Raw genomic sequence first — 24,578 nt, 5'->3', positions numbered from 1 at the left:
ATATTTTTATTGAGTTTTCATGAAAATACCTTCGTAACAATCAGAGACACAAAAGTCAAAGTTGGACTAGAAAGGAACATTAAGGGTGCTGGAGGAATTTACCAAGCAACACTTGAACATGGACAAAAAACCTCCCAGAAAACAAAACAAAAAAACAGATAAACTATATAAAGATAGATAGAAGATATAAAGATATATATTAAGTAAAGTGCTGTACAAAAGTAAGATAATAATTAGAATCAAAATAGTTATATTTTAAGATGCTATAAGGAGGATCTTAATTGCTCTCCCTCGCCACCTTGTGGCCTGGAGTCTCCGCACACTGTCGTAAATTACTTTTAGTGAGAGGCGTGTGTTTGTTTTGGAGTTAAATGAAGATCAGATCAAAAAAAATTTTCTTTGTTCAAGACAAATTTTTACCGGTAAGGTATTTATCAGTAAAGTTACGTAGTGCTACGGTTTAAAACATGTCAACAAGCAATTGTTGTAGTAGCCGGCTATATGTAGTGCTATCGGCAGCCCATTGCTCCAATGTATCTGTGGGCTAACATGACAACAAGTAAACACTTTCAGTTAATAAGTAGTTTAGTAGCCGTCTATATTTAGCACAGTGTTAGCGTAACGTTAGTGAATCCTGGTTATGTCCTCCTAGTCATCTACCAATCAGAGCTAACGTAACCTCAATCTTCATTTTATTGATAGTCTCTCAAGTTTGAACAGACCACTGCAGAATAACTGCTGACTGTGGGTTGGAGTCAACATTAGTACAAACAGATTAACCCCTGTGCTATAGAGTGATACAGCCCGAGCTGAAGGCTAATTAGCCGTCAGCTCGGGCTGTATCACTCTCCTGTTTCTCTTTCTTCTGCTCTTCTGTCCTTTTCCTGTCTGACAGTTTGGCTCCAGTGTCCACCATCACTACAGAATTAATCACAGAAATAATTTTCAGCAGAGAAAAACACAGATCTTTGTGTTTTATTTTGTCTCACTGCTAAACTTCATCAGCAGAAATGAGAAGAGGAGTAAGGAGAAGAAGTAGCAATTTAAGATAACCTGTAACCAGCAAGTGTGGATTAGGATCAGGCAGATATCTAGAGGGGAAACTTTTCAAGACCACTTTCAAACCCCTCACAGAGACTTTAATGGACAAGAAATTGAGGCATGAAATAAAACGTCCGGAAAGAAAACAAAAGGAGAAAGATTTAAAATTTCAAAATGAATGTTGAAATAAGATACTTATTGTTACGTGTGAGGGAAACCTGATTAACACCAATGTACAGAGCCTAAAAGTCCAACTGTGTAGAGATAAAAGCATGAATTACTCACTCAGTTGTTAAAAGATAATAAAATTTAATCTTGGATAAAAGCCTGAGGTGATAAAAACTGGATTCAACCACTGAATTGATCCAATTTGAAACAAACGTCAACTTTTACACCAAGATTTAAAACTGGGGGTTTTAAAAAAGGTAAAAGAGGGTCCAAGCTCCTGAGAGGGGCCCCCTGGGGTCCACTTTGGCTAAAAATGATCAGTTCTGTTTTATTTTCTTTAAAATGTAAAAATCCATTCAGATTTAAAACAGTTAGCTGATGTCTGAGCGAGCTGCCGTCATTTTTCTTCACTGGCAGGTAAATCTGAGTGTCGTCTGCGTACAGGTGGTAAGACATGCCCTGCTTCTTAAGATTCAGGCCAAGAGGAAGGAGGTAAAGGGAGAAAAGGAGTCGAGAAAAGGACCCTAGACTCTTTTTAAACAATGTGTAAGATCTCCTCTGAATAAGGAGTCTTCAGAGCGAGCTGAGCTAAACAGTTAAATGAGAAGAAAGCATTTGATCCCACATATGCATGAAATCTGAGCTGCTGATTGTCAGGAAAGCAGGAAGCCCAGTTTTGTGTTTTTGACCAACTGGAATCTGCTCAGAGGTCTTGTTTGCACGACTGATATTTCCTCCAAGATGCTTCCCAAGTCTTTGAGAGAAGAGCCTCTTCAGCCCCCTCCAGGAACTGACTGTGCCCACCATTAGGAAGCTCTTAAAATCTGCTGCCAGCACGAGCGATATCACTTCATCTGCAGCTGATTAAGGAGTCAGGGCTTGTAAACAAGAAAATCTGAAGCACCACGTCCGTCATATCAGTGTGCACAAACAGAGCGCTGCGATGATAACAGTTTTTCTCGGCTTTTAACATGTTTTTCTTGGACGAGCTGATGTTAGTGGATTCATTCTGCATGAGAGCAGACTGCAAAAACTGAAATCTTATCAAGTGATTTTGTCTTACTTCAGTAGGAAATGTCTTTTGAGACTTAATATGGGCCACTTTTACCTGGCCAGTCCAGAAATTGATTGTAACGAGCGAAAGAGAAAAGTTACTTGTATTCTAGAAACTTTTCTCTTGTTCCATTGGCAGTTTTTTTTTTTTACTTGTTACAGTAATTCAGACCTCATTTTGTCTTTGAATAACCTGAAATAAGACATTTTTCTGGACTGGTCAGTTGAATGTAACTCATATTAAATCTAAAATGACATTTTCTACTGAAGACAGTTGGGAATAAGACATTTTTTTCTCAAAATAAGACAAAAACACCTGATAAGATATCAGTTTTTGTAGTGTAGAGGGTGTATCTGTGGCATTCAGCTCTCTGGGAGCAGTTTAGATTATTTTTCAGATCCTATGGTGAGTTTTTTTTTTTAAAGTGACAATTCTTGTGATTTTTCTGTAGTTTGGAGTGTGACGTTGCGTGTGTCACCTACATGGGAAGCGTGTGCTATCGCGAGCCCCTCCCCTATCCAAAACACAGAGACAGTCCTCCTTATTCACAGCAGATGAAATCACGTAAGTGTGTGTCTCACTGTGGTCACTTTTGCCGGTGTCCAGCCCAGATAAAGGAAGGGGGTTGACATTTAGACATTAAAATCCAAGAATAGAGAGAAGACAGTTAATTTTTTGGTTAATATGTAAGTTAGACAGCAGCATCATGAAGTGGCGTTTAGTCAGAGGTGGGTAGTAACGAGTTACATTTACTCCATTACATTTACTTGAGTAGTTTTTTTGATAAATTGTACTTTTATGAGTAAATTTAATGAACAATACTTTTTACTTTTACTTGAGTATTTTTGTGGATATGTAACGCAACTATTACTCCTTTACATTGCACTTCATGGCTGGTTACTTTTCTTGTTATCCAAGTGATAACGCATATACTTTTTTAAAATTATTATTTTGGTAGATACACACTTCCACAAAAAGTTCTCCCACATCACCAATCAGAAGTAGTTATTCAGACCTCACGACCGCACAACTGCGTAGCTTCCGGGCTCGTATCTGTCTCTCTCTGTGTCTGTCTGCTCTCTCATTTGGACACAGACACCTGTTATACTTAAAGACTGCCTAAATATAATCTACCTGGTTAGCCCTGACGTGCCATTTGGAGGGCAGGTTAAAGGTTGATGTATCTTTTCACTGAAAATTTGCAGAGTTGCTACCTTTGTTTTGGTTTTATGTTGTGGAAAAACTGCTATTAAAAACAGGTTTAAAAATTGGTAAACCTTAAGTTACATGTTTAGTTACAGTCATTCAGTATGTCTAATTTTTTTTTTATGTTAAACCTCAGGGACAGTCAAAAAGACTATTTTGCAAAGAAAATGCTTGAAACCTGCAACTTGCAGGAACATGTGTCTTGTGATATAATTCATGTTTTATTTCATATAAAGATTTAATTTGTCATTTTAGTTAAAGAGGTTTACCTGAATATACACTTTATTGAATTAACCTTCATATTGTATGTCTGATTGAATTCATGCACAGAAGACAAATAAATCAGATGTTTCTGTTACTCACTACTTGAGTAGTTTTTTTACCAAGTACTTTTTTACTCTTACTCAAGTAATTTTTTAGATGACTACTTGTAACTTCTACTTGAGTAATATTTTTCTTAAGTAACATTACTCTTACTTGAGTACACACTTTGGCTACTCTACCCACCTCTGCGTTTAGTGACTCCTGGGACAGCCAATAGTGGCTTTCCTTACTGAGGAGTCGGCATGTTGAAACCAGCAATGTTTCACTCAGCTTTAATGATGTTTGAAATCAGCCTCATTCTGTCAGGTTTTTCATGACTATACATGACAGAATTGATCAAAAATAATCTGTTAACAGTGGATTATTGGAGTATATACAAGGGGTAACATCCGGTCAGTAAAAATGAAGCCTATGCTGAAGTGCTAAAAGTAGCTGTTCGTCAAGAATCCGCTTCAGGCTGCAGAAAAACTGGAAGTCATGTACGCACCCAGCCACAAAAACAGACTTTTTCGGCATTAAAAACATATTTACAGCCTGGTTCAAAAAAACAGCTTAGGTCTGAAACACTCAGTGAATTTTTTTCTCTCTGCGGTTTAGAAGTTATTAAGATTGTTTGATTTCCAATCAGAGGCACAGCTCAGGTCATGTGACCGGCAGGCGCCCTGTAGCTGCTAGAAGAAAAACTCACAGCTGGTGTCGTAGCAAATGTGGCTGCGTCTGTGGATTGGCTTCATTTCAGGGTTTCAGGAGCAGACGGGTGACGTCACGGAGGCTAAGTCCATGCTTCATACAGTCTATGGTTGAAACTAGCAATGTTTCACTCAGCTTTAATGATGTTTGAAATGGGGAATAGCCTAATTCTTTCAGGTTTTTCATGACTACACATGACAGAATGGATTAAAAATATTGTGTCAATAGTGGATTATTAGGGTATATGGTAATCTGGGGTGTCAAACAACAACAATGTACACCAAACCGAACCGAAAACTGTGATAGGACCCAAACCATTCCATCCCTATTATGGACTGATAAGTTTAATGTGGCTCATATCGAGTAAAATAAGACAATTTTTACTTAAAATAAGACAAAAACATTTGATAAGTTTCCAGTTTTGCAGTGAAGGCCAAGCTTTGGACTTTATCTGTCACCTTTCTGCTCTTTCTGGTTTCCCAGCGGCGTGGAAACAGATACAGACTCACAGAAACAGGAGGAACAGCTTAAATAGCACCGTGCAGTGAGGACTGTGATGAGTGAATGTGTGCAGGAACTTAAAGCTTGAACGCTGCCTTGCTTCAGGCTGCAAAACACCGTTCTGGAAGTCTGTACATCTGTTTCAAGCTGACGAATCAATAAAGTCCAAATGCATTTCATCTTTCTTTAACTATCGATCCTCTTTAAGTCTTGCAACCCTGAGAGCAGAACAATATTTTCGTCATCATCTTTAACCAAAGTGCTCGTTTAGCAGCCGCTGATTCCAGGCCAATTAATGATAGCTCACAGACAAACGCTGCAGCTCGTGCCGTTCTGTGTGTTTGTCCTCTATTTGTGGTAATTATATCTGACCTGGCCAATTGGCACCTCTGGCAAACCGCTACTCTCTGTCTCTTTATCTGCTCCTGATTTGTTTTGGCTGCAGCGGCATGCTAGCTTAGCTGCAAAGTTGCATCCATCAGGGTTTTTTTTCCCCGCTTTGCAAAGAAGAGAAAGGGAAACCATGCTGCCAAATTTAGAAAAAGTAGAGCCAGCGTTGGCTGTGTTTTTCTTTAACTGATGTTGGTTCCTTCGTTTGTCAGGAGTGAAGGTGTCAGAGGAGAAAGATTAGATTTAAAGGTTGCTTTAAGAAAGGAAAGAAGACAAAAGGAAGAAACAGGAGTAACTATGGAGGAAACTGTTTTCCAGCAGCCAAGCACACACACACTCGCGCTCACACACGTCTGCTTACATGAACATTACGTTTTACTACGAGCACCACAATCGTCCTACTGGTGATAGTTACATTTCCACTTGAGGGAGTTTCATTCCTAATGGACGCGTGTGACTGCACGGCTGTAAACGTGTGATTAAAAGTGACCCAGGAGCGTCCCCGGGGCCAGGACTGCTCGGCCTGAGCGCAGGAGTTTAAAACAACACGAGGAAAAACCGTGGACCAGAACCATCTCTGCCTCCGCCTCGTTATAACCAATGTCTCAGACGCTGAAGTGAAGCCTTTCCATATTTCTTGGTGTCAGCTCCTATAGGACCCCCTATGTGGACCTTCCTGTCAGGCTCAGTGAGGGGGGGCCTACAGGAGCGTCCCCTGAAAACCAGATTTACTGTCTGCATGTCAGCCGGCCTCTGGAGCTCAGTCTGCTCAGCCTGTGTGACCAATCAGAGGAGCTCTCCAGCCGAGGACGGAGAGATGGTGGTGTTCACACACTGGATGTATTTATTACTGCTCCAGACTGCTGTTACTTTTATTACAGGCTTTGTTCTGGCCTCGGCTCGCTGTAATCATTTCTGCTCTCGGTCCTCTTCTTCCTCTCCTCCTCCTCTTTTTTTCTTCCTCTCTGCCTGAGCTGGATGATGCTGCAGCCTCCAGCCGGCCACCTTTTAAATTCCCCTGTGCTGCAAAGTCAAACTGCTGGTTTCTTTTCAGAGGATTGAAAATATATAAAACCTGTCTGTGACTGAAGCTCAGAGGGTAGGGGGTGGGTAGAGATGCTGTGGCACATCCCTAAATCCTGCAGTCTGCTGCTTCGATACCTGTTCCCTAAACGCTGAATCAAACCAGAAGCTGCTGTTTCACTGCATGAACTACAGTCTGGATTTAGTCCAGGGTTAATGTACTACCTAGTGTTTTCCATAGATCCAGGAACTTTAGGGGTGAGCCTGATAGCGTAAAGAGCGACCCTGTAAACCGAGACCTTCAGCTCAAAGTCAACGGTTGTTCAAACACAGAAGAAGTCCTCAGGAAGTCATTCATGTTTAGTTTTAGAGTCAAATGTTCGACAGTTGATCTTAAGTCTTGAGTCATTCGAGGAGGATGCTCCTGCTAACAGAGGTCAGTCCAAAGACTCGTTTTTCAAGCCAAACACTGATCGATCTCTGGTGCTGGCGACGGCTTTCTCACTGATGCTCATCTTGTAAATATCACAAATCCGTCTGCAGCGAAATAAAACAAGATGAAACCAGCACAAGCTGAATATCCTCCATGCTAACAGGCTAACTGTTAATGAATTAATGGCGTAAGTTGTTGTTTTTTTGCCCTCTGCTGGTCTGGTGATGTATTGCATTTACTTTTTTCTACCTGCACTGCAAAAAACTTAAATCTTATCAAGTGTTTTTGTCTCATTTTAAATAAAATTTGTCTTATTATACTCAATATGAGCCACATTCAGCTGATCAGTCCAGAAAAATGTTTTGTTTCAAGTTATTTAAAGACAAAATGAGGTCTGATTTGCTTGAAACAAGTAAGAAAAATCTGCTAATGGAACAAGAGAAATTTTCTCAAAAATTGAAACTAGACTAATGACTTCACTCAAGAAACTTCTCCCTTTTTACTTGGATAAATATTATAATAGAATAGAACTTTATTGTCATTGTAATAAGTACAACGAAATCAAAGTCACAGCAGCAATCAAGAAAACAAAAGAAAGAAAGTGTATAGAAAGTGCAAAAAGCTCCATAAGAAAATAGATGCTGACAGCTTGTCCATCATTGTCCAGTCAGCCAGCCTCCACCTCCACAGGGTCCAGGACTGAGCCTCTTCAGCAGTCTGTTCAGTCTCTGTCTCCTGGATCCTGTCTGCTCACAGCAGGTGAAGCTCTTCCAATGTGGCCTTGGTGTCTGCTGTTAGCTCTGTTAGCCATGTCTATGAATAGCAAGATGCTACTCTGCCCTCTGGTATTCCCTCTGTTGCTGGGTTAGCACAGCTAGCTTGTCCATCTTATTGGAGATAGATCTTACGTTCCCAACAACAGGACAGGTCCACGTAGTCACTTCTTAGCTCACACCTGAGAAGCAGCACGTCGTCCTCACCTCCTTCTCCTCACCTTGTGGGGAAACATCAGGCCTTGCACCAGTTAGCATTGACATGCTAAAAGCTTATTAGGTCTTAAAAGACATTTTCTACTGAAAAAAGACAAAAACACTTGATAAGATTTGAGTTTTTTGCAGTGTACCAACTAAAAGTTTCTGAACCTTGTGGTTGAAAAACCCCTAGTGAGTCCTGTCTGAAGGTTCCGAGCGCTGGCAAAAAAACAAAACCTGTTGTGCATTTGTGTCACGGTCACAATGTCTAACCGCTTCAGAGCTTAAAGTGATACTCTGGGATGGAACAAGTTGGGTCCTATCACAAGGTTTAGGGCAGAAATTACCCCTACAGCAGTGTTTTTGTGCAGCAGAAGCCCAGAGCGCTCGCACCAAACACCCCCTCCCTGCTCCTCTGCCGGTTTCCTCTGCACTCAGACGGGGCCATATTTTACTTGACCAAAAACACAAATAAACGGACTCCCTCTGAAAAAATCTGATATGGGTCTGCATTCACGCTTTATTTAGATAATTTTCAGTGCGTTACTTTCACACAAAAACACCGCTAAATAAGGCTCTAGTTCTCATCGTGTCGTAAAACGGCGCTACCTCCGCTGCAGAGCCACAGCTGGCTACGAGGCGCTCGCCGCTTAGTGTATCAGTCCGCGCAAGCGCCTCGTAGCCAGATATAAACAAACGCAGGTAGTCTGCCAGGACGAAGAGACACGATGAGAACAAGAGCCTTATTTAGCGGTGTTTTTCAAGTGTTTTTGTCTTATTTTCAGAAGAAAATGTCTTTTCATACTTGTGAAGAGCCACATTCACCTGACCAGTCCAGAAAAATGTCTAATTTCAAGTTATTTAAAGACAAAAATGAGGTCTGAATTGTTTGTAACAAGTAAAAAAATCTGTTAATAGAACAAGAAAAAGTTTCAGGCTAATTTTTGAGCAAATTTCTCTTGTTCCATTTGCAGATTTTTTTATTCATTACAACAATTCAGACCTCATTTCTGGACTAATCAGTTGACTGTGGCTTAAGCAAGTATAATACGACAGCTTTTCCTCAAAATAAGACAAAAACACTTGATTAAATTTCACTTTTTTTGCAATTCAAGCAGAAGCACGTGGGCGACGTGTATGATCTATGACGTATGATCACTGCGACCACTCCTCTCCTCAATCTTTTTGAACAACAGTGGGGGTGTTACAGGGCAGTGTCTGACCAAACAGACTAAATATAAACATAAAAGTCTCTTAAGTTGTAGCAGTGCTCTCACACACACGATGATGTAGGCGAGCCATCACCCCGTGTGATCGCGCCCTAAGACGACATCCGTTGATTTCCACTCTGATCTGAACTTTGGCTTTTAGTGTCTCATCAGTGAAGTTGTCTCAGATGTTGGACAAAGACAGTTGGAGCTGAGTGACTTTACTCCATGAAGTGTCTTTGTCAGACCTGAATCCACCCTGTTCCTTTCTGTGACCTGGGACAAACCCAAGCCTTAAACTGCAAAGTGGAACCTGGATCCAGATCAATTAACTCTTCGATTCCAGATGAAATCCTGAAGTGACAGCGTCTGGCTGCTGCAGGCTGCTTCTCTCCATCCTCTGCTGCTCTGAGTCGGTTTCTCCTCTGTCTGTCTTCCCTTTATCACATCTTATCGTCATATTTACATCCCCGGTCCCTCATTTCTCTCTGAGTCTCTTCCTCTGCATTGTTCTCTGTGATGATGCAGCTCCTTTTTACTCACCGGGGGCTGAGGTTTTTACATGGAGAACAGCAGGCGCTCTCTGGCAGGCAGCCATCTTTCTATTGTTTTCTTGATTTTTTCAGAGCCAGCTCTATCAGTCTTCAGCCCGGCTCCTACTGGGCCTAATTGGATGTATTAGCGCTGAATGCTAGCAGGAGTTCTCTGTGTTCCCCATTCATCATGAGCAGACTTCCTAAACGACCACCTCAGCCCGGCGCAGCGGGGAAGAACGGCCCCGGGGACGAGCTCTCCTCTCTGGAGAGACGGCGAGGGGCGAGAGCCTGTCAGCAGGGGGTCTCCTGAGAGACTGGGAGAGATGACAAAACTCTCATGGAGGCACAGAGAGAGCTGCAGACATATGTTGGACTGAGTCAGGCCCTGTAGAGCGCCCTCGCTAACGTCTGCTCCAGCCGTCAGAGCTAACGCTACGAGAGGCTGTTTCCAATCCATAATTTATCAGCTCTGGTGATCATATTTGCAATTATACACTGATGGCCTGCCGTTAAAGGCGAGGTGAACTATTGTTTTTTATGTCTCCTTGTTAAAGGGCCGGTAATAAAAAGGAGACACTGGTTTTTACAGCATTCACAAACGATTTAAAACGCCAATTACACCCCCACGGAGAGAATCCAGCAGATTTATCTCCCGGCGCCGCTCGTGCAGACATATTGTTATATAGGCTGCTGGCTTTGCAGCTCGGTCTATTTAAAATTTAACTAACCATGTTTCTGGCCTTCTATGTTTGGATATAGTCAGCCACCAGGCGTGCAGCGTGCAGAGTCCACTATCAGTGAGATCCTCACACACGAGGTGGCACGCTCTGCAGACTCAGCCCCCTGTCCGAGCTGACATCTCCACAGAAATAAGCTTTTCTATTCCCATCACACGGCTCTTTCCACCCACGCTGTCTCTAATTGACTTTTACTGAAGTCTTCTTTTAAAAAAACAGGAGCCGTCAGGACAAAATGGCTGGAAGAACGCTTGGCTAGTGTTTTATACAACTGCAGAAAGGTCAGGAAGAGATAAACGCCTCGGTTCGGCTTTTTTCTCCTCCTATAGTAAATCCTCATTTATGGAATGGCCCCTGGCGAAAGAAATTATTGGAGAAAATACTGAGGCTGCAAACTGGTGCTGCGTCCTATTCCTACTTATTGGAGTGGAAGAATGCAGAGACAGACATGATGCAGCGTGAGCGGAAATGTTTTCACCGTACGACGCAGGGACGGAGCCAGGGTCTCAGGTTAGGGTGGGCCTTAAGTTACGAAAGTTAGTAGATTATTAAAGTACTGGTACTGTGTGTGTTTTAAAGCAGATTTTGTTGCTTTTTGATCCTTTGATATTTGATCAAATTTTAGTGCGTGGGACAGCAATGACTCTAAATGGTTTGGCCAAAGAGTGGCGCTCTAACGCACCAATGGGCTGCGCCACCTCAAGATTTAATGTATTATAGTTAGGGATGGGTGCCTTTCACATTGGAAACAATATGGTACCAATTCCCAGTTCCTAGCAATCGGTACTGGTACTCAACTGTACCAGTTTTTGGTACATTTTTTGTGTTTTTGTGGTAAAGAATATCAATTTGTTGAATAATAAAATATAACATTTTTTCAATTTAACATATTTATTTCTCATTGCATAACCTTGTAATGTTGCATTCATGTCCAGCGTGGAAAATAGCCTACTCCTCCACTCCCTCACAGTCACAAGGATGCATTCAGGTACCAAAACATGGTACCTTTTGGTTTAACGTGAATCTGTACCCAGTACTTTTGACAGAATTAGGTCGCTACCTATAAAAGTATCTAATTCAGTAACCATCCTTATTTATAGTCTGTAAGAGCAGCAGCATTAACCACAGTTAAATAAAAGATAAAAATCTACAATCTTTCCCAAATCATTCTCTAGTCTTACCCGTATATAACATGAGGCTGAATGAGTCCTAACTTTTTTACCAACAGGTTAAAGATCGCCAAACTTGGCTCGTTTTATTAAGACAGGGCATCAGACAATAACAAAACAAGCAAGAGGTGACAACAGTTTATAAAATTCCTCTGTAAAAATGAAAAAAATACTTTGGGAAGATAATTTTTTCAAAGAAAAGTTTGAGGGTGGGCCTGGGACTGTTGGGCCCACCCATGACGCCACCCCTGCTACAACAAGTCATCAGTTATGCTCCTGTAATTTTAAATATTCATGTTTATGACATTGTTGGACAGGAGTATTCGTCTGACATACTAAGACTGGCCAAATATTTGAGTTGAACTTTGTCCAAGCTCAGATTTGAAGTTGCCAGATATAAAAGTAGCACAAAGAGTAAAACAATATGTTTTTGGTGGTTTATTTCTTTGTTGTGACAATAGGAAGTCTGTTTATTTCCTTTTTAATGGAGCCAGATTTGTCAGGAACATGCATCTGTGTGATGAGCAGCAGAGAGGAGGATGTGGGTTGTGCACATGAAAAATTTCCAGATCTTCTCTGCAGTTCATTCTGTTTCTGTCGTTCTGCAGAACGTAGTCGCTGTCCCCTGTGACTGAGGAAGAGGAAGTTGCTGTTTTTTGGTTCTGGATCTTTATGTGGACTTGCAAAGCCTGGATCATCACTTGCATGCACACGATGAGCTCCTGATTGTAGCTTTGTTGGCTCCGTACTAGAGGTCGACCGATATGGGTTTATTGGGGGCCGATGCCGATGCTTTCTAAATTTGGGCAGCCGATGCCGATAAGCATTGCCGATTTTTCCAATTTGATATTCAGGCCAATTGTTAAATAAGTTTATATTTATCACATTTTTGTGAAACGCAGCAATTTCTGAGCAACTAAAAGAAATCTATTACAACAAGTCGTGTCCAGTCCTCTGAACATTTATTCAGCTTTCAAAACAATGAAATATTTTGTCCAAGTAAACACACAATGAAACAAGCAGTAGTAAACATTCACACTCTTCTTAAAATGTCAAAAAAGAAATTCAAACTTATTAATATAATTTGAACAAAAGTATGTAATGTATCCAAGTGGTTCCACAAGTTTGAGGTGCTCATCTTTTTTGTGCCTGATCAAAAATTGCGTCATTTTATACAACGGATCAGAAATCAGCTTTTAAAAAGAAAATACGTCCGATGGCCGATAGAGACAAATGTCCAATTATCGGCCCGATATATCGGCCGGCTGGGATATCGGTCTACCTCTACTCCGTACGGGGCCATGTATACAGTGACGGCTCGAACTGGCTCCAGAAGTACAGGAAGTTACCTACACACCAAGCCCCCCCCAAAAAAGTTTGCTGCTTGTCCAAAACACATTTCCTGTCTGAGTCGCTAATTTCACTATCGGCACCCACTGAACGGGAGATGAATTTTTTTCTAACTCAGCCGTTCAGAGGAAATTAAGATTGCAAGCTCGCCCAATCAGAGGCACAGCTCAGGGTCACGTGACCAACAGGCGCCCTATAGCTGTACGTGAATCTCTTGCCACTACCAATATGGCTGCGAAAGCCGATCTGCTTCATTTTCTGTTTCAGAAACAGACGGCATACAGTCTATGACCTAAACACATCCCTGTGACTGTGAGGGAGTGGAAGAGTAGGGAATTTTCCATGCTGGACATGAACGCAGCATTGCAGGTTTATATACTGAGAAATAAATATGTTAAATTGTGTAACTGTATCGTTTCACATGTGTAAGGTACCCGTCCCCAGCCCTCAGCGATGCACATCTCAGCGTTTACCTGCTTCTTTCTCTGCTCTTCAAACTCTTTTTTCCTAATTTACATTTTTCCCGGTCTCTGCTTCGTTCCCTCCTCCCTCCACCTGGACTCAAACAGGTGCCTGCAGGTCTTCATTTGACTCTCCCTGAGGTCAGCAGCCTCTCAGCGTGCCTCTTGGCACTTTACCCAGAGCTAATTAGGCTCTAAATCTCTCCCCCTCTGCTGTTCATATATTATCATTGATCCCATCCTTGAAATATGCACACATTAATTGTTCCGCTCAGCTGATCTCTGTAATCGTGTGTGTGTGTGTGTTGTGGAGGTGAGTGTCAGTAATCAAAAAGCCAAATGAGAATCCTTCAGCCACGATGACGCTGCAAAGCCACACATCAGGGGAACAAAGTCGTCGACCTTGAGACAAAGCGGCACCACGCCCCCCCCTCCACCCTTTTAAATGAACTATTAGGTCCACTGAACTGTGACTGTGTGGCCGACCTCATTATGATTATTGTTTCATCTGTATTGTGGAGATTGCTTTCGGCGTCGCTGTAATAGTGTTGCTTAATTAAACTGGCACACAAGAAGGTTAGCCGCGTCACGCTCAGGGAGGAAGTCGCCAAACTGTGTCGCAGATCGCAGGAGAACACCACGTCTCCCCCCTCCCCGCGTCTCCTCTCCCCTCATGTGGGGTCACCTCAGATGTGCTGGCTGCGCAGTAATGTCTTTATTGGATCTAAGCCGACCCCGGGTTCACCGCAGCGCCCCAGACCTGGCACAGGGAGCTGTATCAACACTTGGAGATTCCTCAACCCTTCAGGCTAAAACACTGCAGGCCTCTTCAAATAAAGCAGGCGGGTCGGTGCCAGGAGGGAAAAAACAAAACAACAACAAGAATCTCTGCTTTCAGCCTGGAGGAGGAAGGGACCCACAATGTAGCGGGGATGAGAGCGATGGAGGAAGGTGGAGGGAAAAAGAGACAAAAGGGGGATACAGAGGAGAGGAGGCAGGAAGTGGAGGAGTTATTCACTCGCTGCCTTTATCCCGGGTTCCTGAGGCGTCCAGATCAGCTCTGGCGGCTAAGCCTCGTCATTAACAGCTTTAGATTTAATTAGCCGTCATTAAGCCTCTGTTTTACTGGAGCAGCTTACAAATATTTAATCACCGTTTGGGTGAAGCGGCGTGAACAGAGTTTGTGAGGAAGCTGGGAAAGAAGCACCTGAGTGATGGTCATCGTTTTGTTTCAGGGAAGGGTTTTGTTCTGTCGCCATCTTGGTGTTTCTGACGGTTTTTCTCCCCCGTGTCGTCTGCAGGCTCTGCTTGGAGGCCAGAGACCCGTACTGCGGCTGGGACTTCAGGCAGCGTCGGTGCACCACCCTGGAGGACAGCTCCAACATGAGCCAGTGGAAGCAGAACATCACCGTGTGCCCGGTCAGAGTTACCGCCAGTTTCATCCAAATCCCCTTGAATCCACCACAGCTGATGTTCACTGACCTGAGCTGATGTTTGTCTGTTTGTTCTCCAGCTTCGCAACCAAACCACCGACGGCGGCTTCGGACCCTGGGCGCCATGGCAGCCCTGCAACAACGATGACGGTGTGGACGGCGTGAGCTCGTGTTTGTGCCGCTCCAGGTCATGTGACAGCCCTGCTCCTCGGTGTGGCGGCAAAAACTGTCAGGGCCCCACCATCGAGGTTTCCAACTGCTCCAGGTGAGAGAAGTTAAAGGTTCTTTGAGTTTTAAGAAAGAAAGCTGAGTTTGAAAAGTGGTTTCAGTCAAAGGACTGTGAGTTGTGCTATAAACAGAGGAAAAAAGGCAAAGTTGATTTTTTTTCTGTTTTTTTTTCATTATTATTCATTTAAGGCTTTTGCTGTTTGTGCATCAAAAGTTCATTAAAACAAACCACTGAACATAAATACCCAAGGAATAATATAAATACCTCCAATGACTGTAGAGAATATGAGAAATGTAAAAGGTAAGCCTTCATTTAATTTTTATTTATTCCTATATTTTTTTTTATTTTTCAGAGACATGTTAAACGTGACACATTCTTTGCATTGTAGCCTCATGGGAAATAAAGAGTAGAATATAGAAATATAAGATATAGTAATAAAAAAATCACTAAAAAAAATAAAAAAAAACGTAATTTAAAAAAAAAAAATTTTTTTTCCAAAATATAGAAAGTTTTTTATTGTTCTGTGCAGCTTAGTGTTATGGGAAAAGGAGTATCAAAGAAGAAAAATATTTAAGATAAAATAAACAAAAAAATTAAAACAAAATTGAAAAAAATGTAAGGCTAACCTGTTTTTTTTTTTCAACTTTATTTGTTTTTTTCCTTCATTTTTTTTCTCAAAGATATTTATTTTTATTTGTCTTGTTATGTGTCAGTTCATAGAAAAGAAACCGTAGAACATAAATATTTGAGCAATAATGAAAAAAATGTAATTAATATAAGCGGTACCTCTTTCATTTTTTTCATATTTTTCTTTAATTTTCTTTTCTTTTTTTATTTCGAAAAGGTTTAAGTTTTTACATGCTCTGTGCATCTTAGGTCCATGGAAACCAAACTGTAGAACATAAACATCTAAAAAATCATTTAAAAAAAGATTTTAGGTAGTACCCAGTGGGGATTGGTACCAAAATTAGGTACTTTTATTGATACTGAATTCTGTTAAAAGTACCAGGTACCAATTCACAAAAATAACAAAAGGTACCACGTTTAGGTACCTAAAGTCATCCTTCTAACTGTGAGGAACTGGAAGAGTAGGAGATGTTCCATGCTGAACATGAACACAGCATTATAAGATTATATATTGAAGAATAAATGTGTTAAATTGAAAAAAAAACATTTTATTATTAAACAAATTGATATTTTTTACCCCATAAACACAAAAAGTATTGAAAATTGGTACCGTTGAGTTCTGATGCCGATTGCCAGGTGACGGGCATACGGTATCATTACAAATGTGATAGGAACTTATCCTTAGTACCCAGTCCATACAGCTAAAAACAAATAAAAAACAGACAATAACCAATATTACAATAATAATAATAACAATGATAGAAACATTGAAAAAAAAAAACTTTGATTGAAGGATTTAAAGGATATAAAGGCTCCGATATCCGTTCTTAACCTCTGCTCTGGACTGAAAAGACTTTAAACCTCAGGGCACAATTCACACGCTGACAGAACATGAGAAAGAACAGGAACGTGAGGAACCGCATTAGAAAATGTAGGTGACATCCTGGCCCTCCGTATGACACCTCTCAGCGCCTCCGTCTGCAGGGGAATTGGAAATCAGAGGGCTGCAGAGCAGCGAGCAGACACAAAAGGAGCTCAGACACCTTCGCAGAGCAGATTTAATCCTTGGTGTGGAAATTGAATTGTGCTTTTGCAGAAAGTGGCAATTAAATCATGAAAGTGCTACCCAGGAACAAAGCACTTAGGGAAATTGAAGGCGTGTTTCCCCGTCAGAAGGAGCCGTGTGTGTGTGAGTGTGTGTGTGAGTGTGTGTGTTTACATTCCTGTTTCCAGAATCTGAATAACGATCAGACAAAGACAGAATGTGCTTCTCTTTTTGTCCATAATGCATTAAAAACCTTCAAAGAGGAGAATAATACTGAAGCACTGATGAATAATAACGCTGTTTGCTGGACTCATGTGGAACCGCTTTCCCCCGTCCGTCTGTTACCATAGAAATGGAGGCTGGACGCCCTGGTCGTCATGGGGACAGTGCAGCACAACCTGTGGTACGGGCTTCGAGCTGCGGCAGCGCTCCTGTAACAACCCTTCCCCCCGGCACGGCGGCCGTGTGTGCGTGGGGCCCAGCAGGGACGAGAGGTGAGACGACGGCGTGTGTCGGAGAAGTGACTTTGATAAATCAGAAGTTTGATGCTCAGAATGATCACATGTGTCGAGCCAATCAAATCATGAGCTCGGGCTTAAACCGTCTCCGCAGATTCTGCAATGAAGGGGTACCCTGTCCTCAGCCCATCTTCTGGTCCCCCTGGGGCTCCTGGACCAAATGCAGCACTGAGTGCGGAGGAGGCGTCCACTCCAGGGTCCGGACCTGTGAGAACGGGAACAGCTGCCCAGGATGTGCGCTGGTAGGAGACACAAACAAACAAACTTAGTCCAGAAAACATCTGTCAGACTCTGAACAATGATGAACTTTAACGAAATGAGAGTGGGTTCATTTTTTAAAGGTGAGGAGGTGACGAACACAGCCGAGATAAATACGGACGTGTTTTGGATTTCCTCCCCTGACCTTGAGCGGCACAGCTGCAGTTAGAGCGCTGACAGCGTGTCAACAGAAAATGTCTGTAAAATGTCAGCGGCGTCAAAACAAAATGTCACATTTCTCTTTTTTTATGGGGGTTGATTTTGTCAGTGAGTGGTGATAGACAGACTCCAGGGACATCCACTTTAGTTTTAACAGAGAAAAATGGGACGTTGTCATTTCAGTATGAAGAGAAAACAAATGTGAGCTTGTTCTTAAAATGCTAACAGCCGACACAGAGCTGGAGGAGAGTTTTGAAGGAATGTCTTTCTAATTTGTTTTGATCAGAACTTTAAAATCCTGAATCCGCTCAAGTCTTGTCTAAAAAACAAGACCACAGAGGATGAACTCCTCTGAAATCTGAACCTAAAAGTTAGCCGAGATTCACGCAGCTTCTAGAAATGTCACATACCGACTCCTGCGTCCTCTTGTTTCAGGAGTACAAAGCCTGTAACCTGGAGGCGTGTCCCGAGGTAAAGAGGAACACGCCCTGGACTCCCTGGATGCCGGTCAACGTGACCCAGGGTGGAGCTCGCCAGGAGCAGAGGATGCGCTACATGTGCCGCGCCCACCTGTCCGACCCCCACGAGCTGCAGATCGGACGCAAGAAAGTGGAGACGCGCTTCTGTCCCAACGATGGCACAGCCGCCTGCGAGACCGACAGTAAGTCATCAACCAGCAGACGGTAACTGACCTGAACAAAAGCTGACAAACTTCCTGTGGATTAAACTCCTTCCTCCAGGTCTCTGGGTGTTTTTTTTCAGTGTATTATTTCCTCTACATGAAAATATCCAAACAGCAGTTTCTTCACACAGAGGCGTAAATTGCTTCAGACCACAGGAAGCTTGTTCAGCTGTGGCTCAGTTGTAAAGTCTCTCAATAATGAAGGCCTCATTCAAAATAATATTACTGAAATAAAGAATTGTTATTTAAAATACTGATTTTAATTCTGTGAGGATGGATTCATTTAACTGACAACATGCCAGGTTAATATACATGCTTGATATGTGGCAACACATTAGCAAACACCAGAGATACGATTAATTGAGAATAATTATGTAATCAAATTCAGGTAATCTTTCAAAATTTATGATTTTTTTTTTAAATCAATAATTTATTTTCTTTTAAAATATTTGCACAATTTTAAAACTTAAGACATTTTGAAATTTGAACATTTTTTGGATTTTTTTAAATGTTAAGCATTTTTTCCAAATTTTTGATTTTTATTTTATTTTTTGGGCAGAACTTTTTTAATTTTTCTTTTAAATTTCTTTTCTTTTTTTATTTTAGTTCTTTTTCTTTTTTGGATATTTTGTTCCAAATTTAAAAAAAATATTTGCAAACTTTAAGTGATGAGTTAAGTGATATTATTAACATATATTATGAAATTTAAATATTCTCACGGAATTTTTTTTTTATTTATTTTAAAAAAAAAATTGCAAACTTTTTAAATTTGGATTTGTTTTTTTTGTTTGTTTGTTTTTTTGCATTATTTGCAAAATTTGACATTTTAAAACTAGTTGAATTCTTAAAATTTAAGCTATTTTTTCAGATTTTTATTTTTTTGTTAGTTTTTTTTTTATTTTTGCAAACTTATTAAAAATAAAATAAACAAAGACATTGCACATACAATAAAATAAATTCCAAAATATTTTTATTGTTTCGATAATTTTTCACTAGGTTTTAACTATGTATGAATTTTATACACTCTCTAGTTTTTATTATGAAGATTAAGTAGATTCTGTGGCTCCAGAATGTCTTCAGTTCAGGTGAGCTGAGGTAAAATAACTCGTTTTAAAGTAAAAGTTGCAGACCCCTGGTCCAAAAGTTCCTGCATGATCAAATCAGCCAAATAAAGCTTTTTGCTGATGTGATCCCCCTAGGCTGACTTAAATGCTGTAGTTTCTCTTTTAAGACACTTTTATTATTCAGTGTAGTAAAACGTCAGATTAAATTTCATTTCTTTTTACTCCTGGCTGCAATAACTGAGTCTAATTGATAAAAAAACTCAAAATCCAGAGTCTGAGCAGATTGTCTTGAGAGTATGCATGAAGAGCTATCAATGAAATCTCTCCCAGTCAGTGTGACACGTGGAGAGGACTTACTGTCAGACCTGTTAGCCCCCCACATGCTGTCAGTGACGCGGTCACAGTCCAGCACCCCCACACACTCACACTCAGGAGCTCCATGGGGGTCACACTCTGCTGGTGGCTTCTCATGGCCCCCTCCTCCTGAATCGATTACCTGTCAGCCTCCTCGGGGGGCGACGACTCTGACAAACTGATGAAACACCGACAGCAGGAAACTGTGAAATGCATGAGAGACACAGATGGAGTTTAAAGGAAGGACACACAGAAACAGGCCTGCTGGCAAAGTCATATACGCACCGCGACTGGCACCAGGATCTGCATGTTTTATATCTCTGTGAATCCTTTCAAGCCTCGCTCCGTCTGCACGGCGTGTTTATCTGTGACTTTAGCTTCACCCCATCCTGTTTTCACCTCCCTGCAGCTCTTGTTGAGGAGCTCCTGAAGACTCCGGTGGTGAGGGTGGCCGGCGCCAGCTGGTCTTCCTGGGAGACCTGGTCGAGCTGCTCTCAGAGTTGCGCCAAAGGTTACCGCACTCGACGAAGATCCTGTTCGGGACCTGAGGGGAAGAGCGCTCCTGTGGCGTGCCGGGGGTCTCCTGTGGACTACCAGGACTGTAACGTCCAGGCGTGTCCTGGTGAGTAAGGAAAGAAACCATCAGTTTACGGCTTAATATAGAGTATTTCCTTCTTTTTATCTGAAAAAACATCATGAGAAACCAAAGTGTTTTTGTTTATCTTCTGATTTCTGTTTAAGAAATGGGTCAGGATGAGTTAGAGGCGTGCAAAACAAAACTTTGAGCTTTTATAACTTTACTTCCTGCTCAGCAAAGAGGACGGAGAGACCTCAGAGCATGTTGGCTAAGCTGAGAAAAGAGTTAGGGACTGAGCAGAGAGTGATCCACGCTCTCCAAGTTGAAACAATCCTTTTCTTGCATAATGCTGCTGAAAACAAACGTGTGTATCTGGGACGCTGAGATATAAGCTCGTTCTGATCATCCAAAGTTTTTAGAGAACAACTTCAGAGCTGAAGTTGCAAACACTCAAACAGAGTGCAGATAAAGTCGGTTATTGGCCCGTTTCTACCTCCTTCAGTATATTATGGGTTCATAAAGCAAAGACAGCCTCAGTAAGAGACACAAATGGAGACAGAGTGAAGGAGGGAGGTCAACGGTGGAAGTAAAAGACTGCTGAGTGGATCATTAGCTTCATTAGCTAATGGTTACCAGCAGCTGCAGCGCTGCGCCCAGAGTCCTCGGACAAATGAAGTTATCTATTTCGACCTCCTCATCAAACCATAATCAGCTGACCCAGAACTCTGCTGACCACAGGCTGCCGCTCTGACAGGCTGCGCTTATTAAAGCCGACTGGGGACGGGCACGCACAGAAAACAGCTGGCGTAGGAGAGAGGACCGGGCTCCTCTGAAGAGCTCCTCGTACATATTCATGACGCCACCTCCTGAATTAATGATTTATGATTGGTTGGTGCAGAGCTGATCAGATTCCTGTCGTGCATCCAACCGTCAGCTGTTAGCTACATGAGATTCTCACAGGTTGACTTAAAAACCAACACGTGTAACAGGAGGAAGCCCAGGAGAGGCGGCCTCGGTTGCCTCCCACTGGAGCTTAGCCAATCACAAAGTTTTCAGGTGTGCAGCTGGTCTCACCGCACCTGTCCTGTTAGACTTACAGGTGAGGAGGACAAGGCAGGTGACAAAAGGGAGAGTGGGGGCAAAATAGTAATTAGGAGACAGAAAATGAGTTGTGTGCACAAGGGAAGTTAGGAGTGAGTGAGAGGAAGCAGGCGTACACGGACTGAGTGAAAGTTTTAAAGTTTCATTGAAGCTGAAAAAAGTTCTTTTAAAGTCTGAGATCTCAAACTTTACTACTCAGCAAACAGTCTCTGATTCCTGAAGCTGGCACAAGTCTCAGCAAAATCAAAGTCAGTGGCAAGTCTTCAGGTATCAGGATCAAAACTTGTTTAAATAAGGGGTTTTGGGACATTTTTTAGTCGTAATTCTATCCCTCTGATGCCCCCATAGCATCTTTACATGAGCCCTTAAAGAACTATTTTGCTCGAACTGGAAGTTTGCTAAGCAGGACAGGAAGTCGTGCACGTGAAATACCCCCCAAAACAACCAGTGACTTTCAAAATAAAACGAAACGTGTCAAAAATGTAACGTTTTTTTCTTAACTTCAACAACAAACTGGACCACTGGTGTGGTGTGGATAAAATCATGCTTTAAAGATTAAATTAATTGTGCATCACCTCTTGCAAAAAAGGCTTTCAATTTTTTAAAGATTTTTGCAACATTTTGGAATTTCAATTTTGTGTCATTTTTTTCATATTAAGAATTTTTTTGAGGATTTCATTTTTTTAAGTTTCTGAAAACAATTTAAATTATTTGAATAACTTTTTTTTTTTTTTTGCATTTTTTTTCAATTTTGTGACATTTTCTGAAAATTAAGCAAATATTTGAAATGACTTTTTTTTTTTCTTTGCAAATTTTCAAAATTTTGGCAAAATTTTAAAATTCCAAATATTTGGAATTTTTAAAAAAATGTAAAATATTTGGAAATAAAATTTTCAAATGTTTGGAAAATTTGCAAATATTTGCAGATATTTGAAATTTTGATTGCCAAGAGATTTTTATGCATGTTTATTTTTTTTAAGTTTCTGCCATTTTTTAATCATTTAAACACATTTTTTTTACTTTTGCAATTTTTTTAATTTTCAGATTTTTTGGAAAATGTAGAAAATATTTAAAATGATTTTTTTTTGAAAATTTTCAAATTTTTGCCAAAATTTCAAATTCTCCAAATGTTTGGAATTTTTGAAAAAATGTAAAATATTTGGAAAATTTTGCTAATGTTTTCAAATATTTGAAATTTTTAATTTTTAAAGAAAATATTGGAACTTTTTGAAATTTCAATATTTTTTTGAGCAAATTATTGAAATTTATGTTATTACAGTTTTTTAGTTTTTTTTAAGATTTGCAAATTTCTTAAAAATAAAAAAACTAAGGGTTCACATGTACAATTTTATAAAAATAATAAAACATATTGTTTAGATAATTAATCACTAGACTTCTACAAAGTATAGAATTGTATACACTTAATTATCTTTATTGTGAAAATAAATTAGATTTTGTAGCTCCTGAATGACTAAATGGCTCCTATGAAAGTTAAGATTGCAGACCCCTGATGTAGAAGTTTGAAAGTCTGCACACGCTCAGTTTGTATATTCAGCGCTGGTTCTTTATATCCATGTTTGACATATGTGAAAGCAGAACAACCCCTCTTTAAGTCACAAATCATTGAGTCAAAGGTTTGAACACACAAAGCATTTAATTCTTTTCACCTTCATGCATCCCATTTCTGAACACGGCAAGGTCAACCCATGAGAGGACCGTCAGATGATGGAGTCAGAGAACAGTGTGTCAGTCAGTCAGCCAGTGAGTTGTTCAGTAATCCAGTCAGACACTCAGCCAGTCAACCATGTAAACAGCCAGTTAGTCAAAGAGTCAGTCAGGCACGGCGCTGAGACCTAGTCAGAGTTAAGTGGTCACAGCCCTCCTCGCTCCGTGTCACACTAATCCACTCAGCTAATGGAGTTTTCTGTTGGTCTGTGACGTTACCTGGCAACACCGCCTCTCAGACAGACATCAGAAAGTCAACGAGGCGCTCAATTAGTCAGTCACAGGTTTATAATTAGATCAGATGAAACGTTAATGGGCGGCGTGGAAATCAAAGTCAGTACAACAGGAAGAGGACACAAAGGTATGAAGAGGAGGTGACCATCTGTGCAGATCATGTGTCAGATGTTTGAATATGAACACCAGCACAGGTGAAGGACTCTGTCTGATGGTGTTTCACAGTCTAAAGGTTAAATACGTGTCTTTCAGTGAACGGCGCATGGGGCTGCTGGTCGTCCTGGTCTCAGTGCTCGGTGGATTGTGGCGGTGGTCACTACCAGCGCACACGCACCTGCAACAGCCCCGCCCCCTCCAACGGTGGAGACATCTGCATAGGACTCCACACCGAAGAGGCCCTGTGCAACACACACACATGTGACGGTAAGGTCACGCATGGATTTCAGATCTGACTCCTTCATGGCGCCGCAGCCTCGGGTGCTTTCATCACACCTTCAGGCAGGCAATCATCTCCCGCAGCATTTCATTTCTGCGTCGCCCCCTCGGCTAAATTGCTTCTTTCATCTTTTCCTAATGACTAAAGCAGGTCTGAGATTAAAAATATAAAATTAAAGCTGCAAGCAGCGTTAGACGGGTCCTCGGGCTCATGCCGGTTTTCCCTCCAATGTGTCCATCAAAATAAGACGAACATTTCGGGGTTGGTTTCATCTCTCTACGACATTCCTAGCCCCAGTTAGGGCTGTTTTGGTGTGCATAGGGTGAAAGTGAGCCTAATGGCTCTGAGAGAATATTATGGGATGTCGGGGAGTCAGTTGATACCATGGCAATGTATCCCTCTGCTAGGCTGAATGACATGAGCAGCTGCATGCGTGGAGTTCTAATTAGCGTGACACTAGTGTGATTAGACTGTAGAGGGAGAGTTTATCAGCCATCTAATGTAAAGAAATCCTCACAGAGTCCACAATTTTACCCCAATCTGTGTCAAAAATATCATATTTGATAGTAGGGCTTGTGAGGAATCCATATTTGGCATTTTTAAAGCTGTACGAGTTAAACTTTTTTCTCTAGAAGCCCTAATGTGCCACTAAACCGGTGGAAAAGTGCTCAAAATGGATTTTTTTATTTTAGAGACATGTCTGAACTACTTGTCCTGTAGGCCACAATGTTGGCTAAATCTGTGTAAAAATATCATATGGTTGTAGGAAAATTTGTCAGGAATCCAACCATGTAATTTGTAAAGCTCTATGACTTTTAGTTTTTTGTCTAGAGGCCCAAATGCGGCACTAGTAGAAGTACTAGTAGTGAGTGTT

General features: G+C 41.3%; 1 protein-coding gene across 3 annotated transcripts in view; it reads left to right on the top strand.

The window, feature by feature from the left end:
- Positions 1 to 24,578, top strand: part of sema5ba (sema domain, seven thrombospondin repeats (type 1 and type 1-like), transmembrane domain (TM) and short cytoplasmic domain, (semaphorin) 5Ba) — a 251,797-nt gene that overhangs the window by 210,290 nt on the left and 16,929 nt on the right. For all 3 annotated transcript variants that reach the window (XM_074695481.1, XM_074695479.1, XM_074695480.1), the window contains exons 13-19: positions 14,564 to 14,681; positions 14,776 to 14,960; positions 16,947 to 17,090; positions 17,209 to 17,356; positions 17,967 to 18,192; positions 20,041 to 20,253; positions 23,521 to 23,691. In XM_074695481.1, coding sequence (XP_074551582.1) covers positions 14,564 to 14,681; positions 14,776 to 14,960; positions 16,947 to 17,090; positions 17,209 to 17,356; positions 17,967 to 18,192; positions 20,041 to 20,253; positions 23,521 to 23,691 — 1,205 coding nt within the window. The remainder of the gene's footprint in view (positions 1 to 14,563; positions 14,682 to 14,775; positions 14,961 to 16,946; positions 17,091 to 17,208; positions 17,357 to 17,966; positions 18,193 to 20,040; positions 20,254 to 23,520; positions 23,692 to 24,578) is intronic.

This window comes from Halichoeres trimaculatus, unplaced genomic scaffold (genome assembly GCF_033239565.1).
Source record: "Halichoeres trimaculatus isolate MK-OKI-2021-1 unplaced genomic scaffold, fHalTri1.1 fHalTri1_scaffold_19, whole genome shotgun sequence".
Lineage (NCBI taxonomy): Eukaryota > Metazoa > Chordata > Actinopteri > Labriformes > Labridae > Halichoeres > Halichoeres trimaculatus.
Note: the sequence above shows the minus strand (reverse complement) of the source record. Positions and strands in the feature narration are given on the sequence as shown.